Consider the following 14,871-nt stretch of genomic DNA (forward strand, 5'->3'; position numbering starts at 1 on the left):
GGAACGGGGGTTGTATGCTGATCACTGGGATGACAACACAACTTGGGATGGGGAGGGGCTTTAGCGGGGGGAATACTGGAGAACAATTGGAGGGTTACTTAGTAACATTGCAAATATCATGGTACAGCTACAGTGAGGGAAAAAAGTATTTGATCCCCTGCTGATTTTGTACATTTGCCCACTGACAAAGACATGATCAGTCTATAATTTTAATGGTAGGTTTATTTGAACAGTGAGAGACAGAATAACAACAAAAAAATCCAGAAAAACACATGTCAAAAATTTTATAAATTGATTTGCATTTTAATGAGGGAAATAAGTATTTGACCCCTCTGCAAAACATGACTTAGTACTTGGTGGAAAAACCCTTGTTGGCAATCACAGAGGTCAGACGTTTCTTGTAGTTGGCCACCAGGCTTGCACACATGTCAGGAGGGATTTTGTCCCACTCCTCTTTGCAGATCTTCTCCAAGTCATTAAGGTTTCGAGGCTGACATTTGGCAACTCGAACCTTCAGCTCCCTCCACAGATTTTCTATGGGATTAAGGTCTGGAGACTGGCTAGGCCACTCCAGGACCTTAATGTGCTTCTTCTTGAGCCACTCCTTTGTTGCCTTGGCCGTGTGTTTTGGGTCATTGTCATGCTGGAATACCCATCCACGACCCATTTTCAATGCCCTGGCTGAGGGAAGGGAGGAGCATTCCTCCTCCTCCAAACACGGCAAGTTGAGTTGATGCCAAAGAGCTCCATTTTGGTCTCATCTGACCACAACACTTTCACCCAGTTCTCCTCTGAATCATTCAGATGTTCATTGGCAAACTTCAGACGGCCCTGTATATGTGCTTTCTTGAGCAGGGGGACCTTGCAGGCGCTGCAGGATTTCAGTCCTTCACGGCGTAGTGTGTTACCAATTGTTTTCTTGGTGACTATGGTCCCAGCTGCCTTGAGATCATTGACAAGATCCTCCCAAGTAGTTCTGGGCTGATTCCTCACCGTTCTCATGATCATTGCAACTCCACGAGGTGAGATCTTCCATGGAGCCCCAGGCCGAGGGAGATTGACAGTTATTTTGTGTTTCTTCCATTTGCGAATAATCGCACCAACTGTTGTCACCTTCTCACCAAGCTGCTTGGCGATGGTCTTGTAGCCCATTCCAGCCTTGTTTAGGTCTACAATCTTGTCCCTGACATCCTTGGAGAGCTCTTAGGTCTTGGCCATGGTGGAGAGTTTGGAATCTGATTGATTGATTGCTTCTGTGGACAGGTGTCTTTTATACAGGTAACACGCTGAGATTAGGAGCACTCCCTTTAAGAGTGTGCTCCTAATCTCAGCTCGTTACCTGTATAAAAGACACCTGGGAGCCAGAAATCTTTCTGATTGAGAGGGGGTCAAATACTTATTTCCCTCATTAAAATGCAAATCAATTTATAACATTTTTGACATTTGTTTTTCTGGATATTTTTGTTGTTATTCTGTCTCTCACTGTTCAAATAAACCTACCATTAAAATTATAGACTGATAATTTCTTCGTCAGTGGGCAAACGTACAAAATCAGCAGGGGATCAAATACTTTTTTTCCCTCACTGTATATGGACACTCAATCACTATGGTATTTTTTATTGGTAAATTTACAAACATATATTATGATAAATAGATTTGAAACTTGTATCTCATTATGGTAAGTGGTGAAATAAGTATAGCCAGTTATAATTGTAATGGCTTAGCAGATAATAACAAAAGAAGAACAATATGTACATGGCTCAAAGAGAAGGAATATAATATCTATTGTTTACAGGAAACTCATTCAACAATTCTAGATGAAGTTGTGTGGAAAAAGGACTGGGGTGGTGAAATATACTTCTCCCATGGGCAAAGAAACTCAAAAGGGGTGATGATATTAATTAACAGTGATTCAGAATGTGCAAATTGTCCAAACAGATCTGTAATGTAGATGGATGATTTTAAATATGTTATTGGACCATAAACAGATATGGCTAATTAACCTTTACGGACCAAATAAATAATTACAATAATTAATTATTAATTATTAAATAATGATGATCCACACTTCTTTGACAATATATATAATAAATTATCAACCCTGCAAGCAATACAAAACTCTATTATTATGGTGGGAGATTATAATACTGTTTTAAATAGCTCAATGGACCGTAAAGGAAATCACACTTCAAACTATGCTCATGCTCTTAAGGAAATCATGAATGTCATGGATACATTAGAACTAGTAGATATATGGAGGCTTAAATATCCTGACCTAGTGAGATATACATGACGGAGACTCAATCAAGCTAGTCATCTTGACTTCTTTCTTGTGTCATTCTCGTTGGCACCAAAAGTTTTAAAAGTGTTGATAGGGGACAGAATGCGGTCGGACCATCATATAATTGGCATATACATTCCTCTTACTGAATTTCCACGTGGGCGAGGATATTGGAAATTTAATCAAAGCCTATTGGATGATAACTTGTTTTTAACTAGGACAGAGGAAATTATAACTGATTTTTTCCAACATAGGTACAGCAAATCCCCTTATTGTATGGGACACTTTTAAATGTGCCTTTAGAGGCCATGCAATTCAGTACTCATCTCAAAAAACAAAAGCAATTTAGGTCAAAAAAGTCTATACTAACAAAGGAAATAGAAGGTCTAACAGAACAGATAGATAACAATACAAATAAATTATAGGAAAAACAAAAAGAAATGGAGAAACTTATTCAAGAAAGATCAAGTGTAATATATTATAAAAATAAAGCAAACTGAATGTAATATAGGGAAAAATGCACCAAATTATTTTTTAATCTTTACTGAAACTGGTTACAAATGACGGATTCACCCATGATTCACCAAATTGTATTTTGAAGGAGGAAGCAAAGTACTTTAAGCATATGTTTTCATTTCAGTCGCCTCCATCTCCTCTAACTGAAGCTAATTGTAGGGATTCTTTTTCTATTGATAATGTAAACTTAACAGCCACACAGAAAGACTCACGTGATGGTGAAATTACAGAGGAGGATCTTCTGGATGCAATTAAATACTTTAAGTCCAGAAAACCTCCAGGGTTGGATGGCATACCAGTCGAGGTATACCAAACCTTTTTTGATATACTCAGAGGACCGTTATTAGCATGTTTTAACCACTCCTATGTAAATGGTAGATTATCAGACACTCAAGAAGAAGGTCTGATTTCATTATTACTGAAACAGGATACAAGTGGGAAATATAAAGATCCAGTCCATTTAAAAATTGGAGGCCCCTTACACTTCAGTGTTGTGATGCAAAAATTCTAGCAAAATGTATAGCGCATAGAATTAAAAAGGTATTGTCGGACATTATTCATTCTAATCAGACAGGTTTTTTACATGGACGATACATTGGAGATAATATAAGGCAAGTACTGGAAACAATAGAACACTATGAGAAATCTGGGAAACCAGGCCTGCTATTCATAGCAGACTTTGAAAAGGCATTTCATTTGATAAAGTACGACTGGAATTTATATATAAATGCCTGGAGCATTTAAATTTTGGAGAATCTCTTATAAAATTGGTTAAAATCATGTATAGTAACCAGGGGCGGTGTGTTCATTAGGGCGATATGGGCGACGCACTGCCAAACGGGAAAAGGAAGGGATTTTTTTTCTAATCAATTATATCACGGCAACAGTAGTTATCAGTGTTCTAATCTAGACGTCTGATCTGCCACTAAATGTCCAATCAGGCTAAAGTCGTGCTTCAAATGGCCCCGCCCCTTTTGGGGCGATTTCAGTCAGGTTGAAAATCGCCCCAGAAGTCTCTCATAGACTCTCATGTAAAATCTTTTTTTTTCAAATATCAGAGCTTTCAATACAATCTCTATGGGTTCCAGGAGGGCTTGCACTTACGCGCTTTCGTCATACGTAACATAACCATGAACGTAACTAAGAAAAGAGCGGGTAGCAGCGTCAATCAATTCACGTACTACTGTCAAGATGGCTAGCGTTCAGTGCAACTCGATTGTCTCTTTGAAATAAGTTCCTTTTTGTCGGGCGAACAAATCAAGATAAATTGGCAACGAAACAATTAGGACCTCCCAGACCAAATTTAATAATTCAACAGGTTTCTACTAAAGGGGGAAAGTCCCACACCCGAGGATTTTCCAAAAATTGGTACGAACGAAAAACCTGGCTAGCAGGCTGCGATGTAGCTAATGCAGTCTTCTGCTACCCCTGCTTACTCTTTCACCCTGAAGGCGGCACGGCAGACAGCACCGCTTGGACAGCGACTGGTGTAACGGACATGCACCATCTTTCAGAAAAGATTAAGAAACATGAGCTGTCAAAGACCCACATGGATAGCTGTTTGAGATTGTCTGCTTTGGGGAGAGTGAACATTGCTACTCAACTGGATGAGGGATACAGGCTAGCTGTCCGCCGCCACAACGATGAGGTTAGCAAGAACCGCCACATCCTCAGCCGGCTAATCCAGTGTGTGAAGTTTTGCGGAGTGTTTGAGTTAGCTTTGCGAGGCAAAGATGAAACTGAGGGCTCCACCAACCCTGGTATTTTTCTTGGACTTGTCAACTTTGTGGCACAATTAGATGAGGTGTTTTATGGAAATGCATATTGTTTATGCAGTGTTGAGGAATGTGAAAGAACACCCTTGATTATTTTTACTGTGATAACTTATTTTGCTTTTGTAAGCCAACACTTTTGAGATCAGTCAATAAATGCTTCTGGTATTGACTTATATGCTGCCCCTGTCTTCATGTTGTTGCTGGACATATCTTTTTTAAAATGTGTGTAGGTCACCTAAATCATCAGAAAAATTGCCCCCCCTGAGAATTTTTTGAGGAGCCGCCACTGATAGTAACCCTAGGTGTAAAATAGTAAATAATGGCTATTTCTCAGAATGTTTTAAACTGTCAAGAGGAGTAAAACAAGGTTGTCCACTATCGGCATATCTATTTATTATGGCCATCGAAATGTTAGCTATTAAAATCAGATCCAACAATAATATCAAGGGATTAGAAATCCAGGGCTTAAAAACAAAGGTGTCATTGTACGCTGATGATTCATATTTTCTTTTAAATCCACAACTTGAATCCCTCCACAGCCTCATAGAGGATCTAGATACATTTTCTAACCTCTCTGGATTACAACCAAATTATGATAAATGTACTGTATTACGTATTGGATCACTAAAAAATAAACATTTTACATTACCATGTAGTTTACCAATAAAATGGTCTGATGGTGATGTGGATATACTCGGAATACATATCCCAAATGAAATAAATGATCTCAATCCAATAAATGTTAATAGAAAGTTAGCAAAAATAGATAAGATTTTGCTACCATGGAAAGGTAAATACCTGTCTATTTGTGGAAAAATCATCCTGATTAACTCTTTAGTATTATTCCAGTTTACCTATTTGCTTATGGTCTTGCCTATGCCTAGCGAACAGTTTTTTAAATGATTTATATAATGAATATTAATTCGGAGGACAGAAACTATTATTAACATTAAAGCATTAGACCTATCACTAAAAGCTTCAGTCATACAACAGTTATACTTAAATCCAAACTGGTTCTCTAGCAAATTAGTAAAATTGTCTCACCCCATGTTCAATAATGGCCTTTTTCCCTTTATTCAGATTACAACCTCTCACTTTCAGTTATTTGAAAAGGAAGTAATCTCCCAAATATCACTATTTCTAAAACAAGCCATAGAAAGTTGGTTGCAATTTCAATTTAATCCTCCAGAAACGACAGAACAAATAATGTAACAAATATTGTGGTTAAACTCAAATATACTAATTGATAAAAAACCATTATTTTTGGAAAAAAATGTTTAAAAAAGGTATAATCTTTGTAAATTATATCATAGGAAGGACTGGTGGAGTTATGTCGCACATGCAGCTAATAAAAACATCTGGAAATGTCTGCTCTACCCAAAATTACAACCAAATAATTGCAGCATTACCGCAAAAATGGAAGAGGAAAGTGGAAGGGGGAAAAAAAGTAAGGAACTTGTCTGTCGGCCCTGCATTAAAGAATATAATTGGTTAAAGAAAATTTTGATAAATAAAAAAGTATACCAGTTTCATTTCAGGACCAACGAATTGACAGCCATCCCATATGGATTGCAAAATAGTTATGAAGAGATTTTTGACGTACCAATTCCATGGCATAGTGTTTATGAACTGATACGCAAAACGACGCCGGATCCAAAACATTGAATTTTTCAATTTAAATTATTATACAAAATTCTTGCTACCAATAGAATGTTATTTATATGGGGGATACAATTTTCCCAGCTCTGTAGATTTTGTTGCGAAGAGACAGAATCATTAGATCATTTGTTTTGGTACTGTCAATTTGTAGCTTGTTTTTGGTCACAGGTCCATGAATAGCTGAAGGATTGCAATATTTACCTTGAGTAAAGCCAGTGTCTATGTATGCGGATGACTCAACACTATACATGTCAGCTACTATAGCGACTGAAATGACTGCAACACTTAACAAAGAGTTGCAGTTAGTTTCAGAGTGGGTGGCAAGGAATACGTTAGTCCTAAATATTTCTAAAACTAAAAGCATTGTATTTGGGACAAATCATTCACTAAACCCTAAACCTCAACTAAATATTGTAATAAATAATGTGGAAATTGAGCAAGTTGAGGTAACTAAACTGCTTGGAGTAACCCTGGATTGTAAACTGTCATGGCCAAAACATATTGATACAACAGTAGCTAAGATGGGGAGAAGTCATAATAATAATAAAGAGCTGCTCTGCCTTCTTAACAGCACTATCAACAAGGCAGGTCCTACAGGCCCTAGTTTTGTCACACTTGGACCACTGTTCAGTCGTGTGGTCAGGTGCCACAAAAAAGGACTTAGTGAAATTGCAATTGGCTCAGAACAGGGCAGCACGGCTGGCCCTTGGATGTACACAGAGAGCTAATATTAATAATATGCATGTCAATCTCTCCTGGCTCAAAATGGAGGAGAGATTGACTTCATCACTACTTGTATTTGTGACAGGTATTGACATGTTGAATGCACCGAGCTGTCTGTTTGAACTACTGGCACAAAGCTCGGTCACACATGCATAACCCACAAGACATGCCACCAGAGGTCTCTTCACAGTCCCCAAGTCCAGAACAGACTATGGGAGGCGCACAGTACTACATAGAGTCATGACTACATGGAACTCTATTCCACATCAAGTATCTGATGCAATTAGTAAAATTAGATTTAAAAAACAGATTAAAAAACACCTTATGGAACAGCGGGGACTGTGAAGCAACACAAACATAGGCGCAGACACATGCATACACACACATAATAACATACGCACTATACACACACGTACATATGGATTTTGTACTGTAGATATGTTGTAGTTGTGGAGTAGGGGCCTGAGGGCACACAGTGTGTTGTGAAATCTGTGAATGTATTGTAATGTTTTTAAAATGGTATGAACTGCCTTCATTTTGCTGGACCCCTTGGCAGCAGCTAATGGGGATCCATTATAAATACAAATACACATTTCGTGCATACAGGGAATGTACAATATGCTATTGAGCTGGAAACCCATCATGTCAACAGGCCTCAGAATTGCTTGCATTCCATTATCAAAGGCACCATCTCTAATAAAGGATCACAGAGACCTGTATGTGGCTTCCATTCAATCTATGTTTAATGCACTCCATAGGAACTGTGGTGGCTTCCATTCAATAGGATTGACATACCTATAGATACAGTTTATACATTCATATACACCACTGATGCTAGTAGTGATGGGGATAGGAGACAGTGGTGGCTGGTGGCTCTTTGAATTGGAGGACGGGCTCATAGTAATGGATTGGAATTAATGGAATGGTATCAAACACACCAATCACATTTCCATGTGTTTGATGCCATTCCATTCCAGCCATTATTATGAGCCGTCCACCCCAAACCAGCCGCAGGTTGGCATTTATTGGGATGACTCATGTACTGGAAGCAGCTCTGAAGGGTAGTCACTAGCTGTCACAGCCACAAATTCATAAAATCCGATTTTAAACCTAACCCTAACCTTAACCCTAACCTTAACCACACTGCTAACAATATGCTTATAACCCTAACCTTAAATTAAGACCAAAAAGTACTTTTTTGTTTTCATGAATTATTACAATATACAGCCAATTTTGACTTTGCAGCTGGCCCATCTAGTGGAAATCGCTCAGCTCTGCCTCCAGCACAAGATTCATCCCAATAAATGTCAACCTGCTCACCAGCCTCCTCTAATAGGAGATAATAATATGTAAATATGCTAAATGCACTTTATCCCATCATTGGGTACAATGCAGTGCTGTGCTGACTGACTCACATGAGTCATCAGAGATATGAAGGAGCGTTCATCTGCCATTGAGTGAACAGGAATTAACTGAGGCTTCGTCCCAATAGGGCTCTGGTCAAAAGTAGTGTCGTACGGAATAGGGTGCCATTTGGGAAGTAGCCTGAATGTGTGCTGTGCCTCATTGAAGAACAGACAGATATTTATGAGAGCTGTACAACATTGACATTTTCCTCTTGTGGTGCAACGTCTCTGACATGACAGGAAGTACTGTATGTAGATATTCTTTTTGGAAAATGATTAATATAGGCTAGTGAAATTAATGTAAGACAGTAGAAAATTAAATATTACACCAACGGTGTAGAGTGGGGTTATTGCAACATTGAGGCAAAATAAGAAACATAGACCTATTGTGCCTTCAGAAAGTATTAATACCCCTTGACTTATTCCACATTTTGTTGTGTTACAGCCTGAATTGTAGTTTGTTTGCCTAAGCATGACCATCATGCTTTTGGTGAATATTTTCAAGCATTTATGTAATCAAAACAAGCACTTAACGCATATAAAGGCTTCATAAATCATAAAGGTGATGTTAACTGACTGATATTATCTCATAGAACAAAACGTAAAATATATCCTAAGCCTGTGTTAACCTCAGGCCTTATTTTTGGCGTATATCTCAAAACCACATTCTTTCCCCATTCATTTGCCCAACTGGAATGGCTAACGAACCAGAGGTAGAAAATGCTAACTAATTTCTGTTTTTTAGGACTACAAGCTGGCGAGTTCTATTGGTGTGGGTGTGTGCACTAGGTGGGTGGAGGTAATAAGATAATATAATGCTAATACCACAGGCTAATTGCACTAATTACATTTTGGATTTTGGACATTTATTTAGGTACCGTTGACTTAACTTGCAGTGTCACGCCCTGATAGAGAAAACTCTTGTTGGTTGGGTCAGGGTGTGAATTTTCTGTTGAGATCTATGTTAGTATATTTCTATGTGGTAGATCTAGGTTGTATTTCTATGTGTGGCCGGGTGTGATTCCCAATCAGAGACAGCTGTCGCTCGTTGTCTCTGATTGGGGCTCATACTTAGGTAGCCTGGTTGCCTACCTTAGTTGTGGGATCTTGTTCCGTTTAGGCTTGTATGTGTATAGCCTGAGGACTTCACGTTACGTTGTTTCTTGTTTTGTTTTATGTTTATTGAGTTAATAAACATGTACGCTTTTCATGCTGCACCTTGGTCCGACCCGTCTCTCAGCGATCGTGACATGTAGTTACCCCGGGGGGATAGTTACCCCACGTTACCCTAAGATCTCCTAAGCCTGTGTTTACCACAGACTGTATTTTCAGCATTTATCCAAAAACCCTACAAAAAAAAATTTAATTTCCCCATAGGCTTTGGCCAACGAGGCATGGTGGAGTTAGCCTCCGTTAGTGCTTACAAAATCACACCATTATGCAAACTGATATGATTATAGCTATTCACCATCGGTCAATAGTTTTGCTTTTTATCATAGGAACCATTGATAGATACACACTCATCCACAACATGCATCAAAATCTTAATTACAATGGGTATGACTAAATGTAGTGATGTACAGTGCATTCGGAAAGTATTCAGACCCCTTGACCTTTTCCACCTAATGTATTAAATAAATACAAATTCCTAATCAATCTACACACAATACCCCATAATGACCAAGCGAAAACACGTTTGTAGAAATGTTTACAAATGTATACAAAATAAAAAACAGAAATACCTTATTTACATAAGTATTCAGACCCTTTGCAATGAGACTCAAAATTGAGCTCAGGTGCATCCTGTTTCCATTGATCTTCCTTGAGATGTTTTTACAACTTGATTGGAGTCCACCTGTGGTAAATTCAATTGATTGGACATGATTTGGGTATGAAAATGTATGCACTCACTAACTGTAAGTCGCTCTGGATAAGAGCGTCTGCTAAATTACTAAAATGTAAAATGTTTAAAAATGTGGAAAGGCCCCTGTCTATATAAGGTCCCACAGTTGATGGTGCATGTCAGAGCAAAAACCAAGCCATGAGGTCGAAGAAATTGTCCGTAGAGCTCCAAGGCAGGATTGTGTCGAGGCACAGATCTGGGGAAGGGTACCAAAGACATGCTGCTGCATTGAAGGTCCCCAAGAACACAGTGGCCTCCATCACTCTTAAATGGAAGAAGTTTGGAACCCCAAGACTCTTCCTTGACCAAGAACCCGATGATCACTCTGACAGAGCTCCAGAGTTCCTCTGTGGAGATGGGAGAACCTTCCAGAAGGACAACCATCTCTGCAGCACTCCACCAATCAGAGTTGCCAGACGGAAGCCACTCCTGAGTAAAAAGAACATGACAGCCCGCTTGGAGTTTGCCAAAAGGCACCTAAAGGACTCTCAGACCATGAGAAACAAGATTCTCTGGTCTGATGAAACCAAGATTGAACTTTTTGGCCTGAATGACAAGCGTCACGTCTGGAGGAAACCTGGCACCATCCCTACGGTGAAGCATGTTGGTGTCAGCATCATGCTGTGGGGATGTTTTTCAGTGGCAGGGACTGGGAAACTAGTCAGGTTTGAGGGAAAGATGAACGGAGCAAAGTACAGAGAGATCGTTGATGAAAACCTGCTCCAGAGCGCTCAGCCAGAGCCCGGACTTGAACCCGAGCGAACATCTCTGGAGAGACCTGAAAATAGCTGTGCAGCGACACTCCCCATCCAACCTGACAGAATATGAGAGGATCTGCAGAGAAGAATGGGAGAAACTCCCCAAATACAGGTGTGCCAAACTTGTAGCATCATACCCAAGAAGACTGGAGGCTTCTGCCAAAGGTGCTTCAACAAAGTACTGAGTAAAGGGTCTGAATCCTTATGTAAATGTAATATTTCAGTTTTTTTGTTTTTATAAATTTGCAAACATTTCTAAAAACTGTTTTTGCTTTGTCATTATGGGGTATTGTGTGTAGATTGATGAGGGGAAAAAACTATTTAATCAATTTTAGAATAAGCCTGTAACGTAACAAAATGTGGAAAAAGTCAAGGGGTCTGAATACTTTCCGAATGCTCTGTAATATTGAAGAAACCGTTATTCCGTTAACCATTATATATTTTTCTGTTTATCTTGTGGACATGTTGCGTTGGTTGGGCAGCATCCCATGACCGTTGATAAGTGTCCACCGACAGACACCAGTACAATATGTTCTCAAAACCGCCATATCTAGCCAACACGGTAGCCTACACTGTAACAGAAAACTGTAAATGATACAGTAATTGTGGGTATTATCAACAGTAAAATACTCTGAAATGTTTTACAGCAGTATACTATAAATTATGGTGCATTGTGGGAAAATGGTGTGGCGGTGCAAATAATTGCTGTATTTCGAATGGTACTGTAATTCCACCCCACAAAGCGCAAAAAAAAACGTTGACCACTAGTGGTTGCATGGTATTGTTGTTTCTGTCTCATTAACATATTTTGAGGCGTGCCTTGTGAGAGGCTATATTTGTTGCACCCATGAGTAAGAATGCTGTACCAATTTAACTCCTATGTGGTTATAGTGCCCCATTAACTTGTGTAGGGTACAGATTGGAGAGGCAGCAAGCCTTAAACCTTCAACCTTAAATGGTTCAGCATTTTACCATGTCCTTTTGGTCTGTTTTGCCCTGTAGTTGCTGCCAGTTTAGAAGCCTTTATTAATATTTATTAATATACTGTAATGTGTAAACATTTCACCTAGCAGCCAACCTTATAATTACAGTAAAATACTGTGAAATACAAACTCCTCCCCTCAATGAATTTCATTAAATTATCCATCCATTCATTTCGATTACAGTAGCATGAACAATTTTTTTTTTTTACAGTATAATAGAGTCAATTTTACACTATTGTACTGTGTGTCATTACTTGCTTTGATGCCTTATATATAGTACATTAGGTGTACTGTAATATGAAATACAGAATTGTACTTGCCACCGAGCTGCTTGTAAGCTACTGTCAAATCCACAATAACCCTTTTAGAGGGTATAGGAACAGTTTAAAACTTTTGAAAATAAATATGAGGTACATATTTAAGGTTGAATGTATTCACCAAACAGGGCGAGAAATAAACCATAAAATGGCCCTATCTAAACAGTAGATATGGCACGTATTGTGGACACGTGACCAAATCAAATATTAACAGAAACGGATTAAATAATTGAATTTCTATGAATAAAAATGTATTAGGCCTTTGCTATATGCTGCCTGTATTATCCCCGCTAAACAGAAAATATGCAGGCCTTCCGAATGTTTTTCAACGTTGTCTGGACGTTTGGGTCTTACTATAAGTCACCTTGGGAAAATGAATGAACCCGGCAAGTACTGGCGCAAAAAGGCTACAATTTCATCCAACAACCAGAATAGCACACACAGCTCTAGACCTCGAATGAAAACTAGTCACATGACTATGGTGATGCCTAGAAAGGCAATAACACTTCTTTATTTTGGTTATATTCAACATATTCCCTTCCGCAATAGAAATGTATAAATGACACGGTGCTCGGTGCATGGTTTGGATGATGTGCCAGGCCCTGCCGTTGATGACTGTGTGTGTAGAACCGAATGTTTTATCTAACAGCCATCTGCATGGCTCTGCAGTGCTATGACGGTTCCATACGAACCCACATCATAGCTGCCTGCGCTTCAAATCCTTGCATTAGCCTATGCATGGCTGAATTCAGCTACATTCTACATTCATGTAAACAGTGTATGAAGGAGAAGGTCGGTGTTTGCAATGTATAGCTGTTGCTGTGATTTGATGGTAGGCTATTTAGTGAGAGTTTGTGGGATGGTATAGGCTTATTATTGATGTAGCCTTTATCCGGCCTTTTTGCAGGTCCTGTATGAGAGCATCTAGCTAATCATGGATGTGAAAAGTAGGCTATTCGTTTACATGTTGTGATTTACGTCCCTTCCACGGTGGGTGGCTTACCTTCTGTTGTCGCCTCGCCATATCGGTGGGCTGTTTTGCATTGAAAGGATATGCAATGCACCGCATCACAAAGACATATAGTTGCAACTTCTTTTTGCGCTCCTCTTCTTCCTTCAGCAAATTCGCCTCCTCCACCTTCTCCTGCTCGCTGGCAGCTGACGGGCTCGGGCTGGTCGGGCGAGCGCTACTGCGGCTGCTGCTGCTGGGCGCAAGCCCGCCGGAGATCTCGCTGGTCCGGCTTGGAGAGATGCGGGCTCCGCTCTGGGGTGCCGATGCCTCCTTGTGATGGTGTTCCTCCTCCACCATCCCACCATCCGATTCCTCCTCGCTGGATGACGGATCCAACATCTTGCTGCCTTACAGAGGATGTAGCCTCGCAGAACTCCTATTCTGAACAATTTTGAAATTGATAAGAATTCGGATTGTAACCTAAACTGAATTTAAACCGGTATCTGCTTTAGAATTGAATATAATCCTCGAATCGAAAGACACCTGAATTTGTTGAGCCTTTTCTGAAGGATGCCAGAAAATACAACTTATGCATGGAGAGAGAGCTGAGATGCTGCACGCGCACAGACACAGCACATCAATCTCAGCCTGCACCACGGACTCGTCGCTGCCTACGTGTTTTCTGTATTTTCTCTTCAATCTCCGCCTCGGATGCCAGAGAAGGAAGGAGGGAGGGGGGCGCTTATGAGTGAAAGCAGCTCCTTCAATGAAAAGCGCGAGCGATGGCCTCTTCCTGTCAGCAGAGCTCTAGAACAGGCACAGGTGCGAGAAGAGGAACCGGCCACGGTGCTGTATGCACTCACTAACTGTAAGTCGCTCTGGATAAGAGCGTCTGCTAAATGACAAAAATGTAAAAATGTAAATGCCTTCGGTGGTTCGCGTGAAGCAGGGGGTAAATCCGTTGACTTTGAACGAATGTCGATTATTGACCTCTGTATTTGTTGATGTTTTGTTACAGTGTACTGTATCCACTGTGCAGCTCACAGAAGGCCTAAATTGTTTCACATATTCCATTTCAAATTAATTTAAGTGAATTCACAATTCAATTCAGTTGAGGTCTAAGGTACATGTAAATACACTCCCCTATATGTATTTGTTTGGACAGTGAAGCTAACATGCTGACCACACCGCTGGCGTTATGTGCGAGAGCATTGAAAAAGAAATTTACACATACATGTAATTCAATAATTTCTTCTACACTGCTCGCGGACGTCAACAACTTCGTTCTATTTGTGACGCCTGACACGCTGCAAGTCCCGCCTCTCCCATCTCCTCATTGGTTTTTAGGAGCATATACCCATGTGGGTGATTGAAAGATGAACTGAGGTCCCCACTCCAGTACAGTTGGTGGTGGTAATACACCTTAAAGTTGGTTGCCAACCGCCATATAAAGTCCAAAGAAGAAGAAGAAGCCTGAAGGAGGAGAGATTACTAGAAACAAACTCGGTTTACCCTTTTATCTGTGGATTAATTGTCAGAGTAGAGGACCTTGTGCATTTCAGGTAAAATAACAACCCAATGTAGCAAGCGAAATTACC

General features: G+C 39.9%; 1 protein-coding gene across 13 annotated transcripts in view; it reads right to left on the reverse strand.

Annotated features, from left to right (window-relative positions):
• Nucleotides 1–14,434, reverse strand: part of LOC121575045 (calcium-dependent secretion activator 1) — a 155,384-nt gene extending 140,950 nt beyond the window's left edge. For 4 of the 13 annotated variants that reach the window (XM_041887838.2, XM_041887835.2, XM_041887837.2 and 1 more), the window contains exon 1: nt 13,325–14,420. In XM_041887838.2, the coding sequence (XP_041743772.1) occupies nt 13,325–13,672 (348 nt within the window). In that variant the 5' untranslated portion in view covers nt 13,673–14,420. Of the gene's footprint in view, nt 1–13,324 lie in introns of all 13 variants that reach the window. The other 9 variants (XM_041887843.2, XM_041887842.2, XM_041887839.2 and 6 more) reach the window with 7 other exon arrangements.
• Nucleotides 14,435–14,871: the final 437 nt, after the last annotated feature.

This window comes from Coregonus clupeaformis, chromosome 10, assembly GCF_020615455.1.
Source record: "Coregonus clupeaformis isolate EN_2021a chromosome 10, ASM2061545v1, whole genome shotgun sequence".
Taxonomy (NCBI): domain Eukaryota; kingdom Metazoa; phylum Chordata; class Actinopteri; order Salmoniformes; family Salmonidae; genus Coregonus; species Coregonus clupeaformis.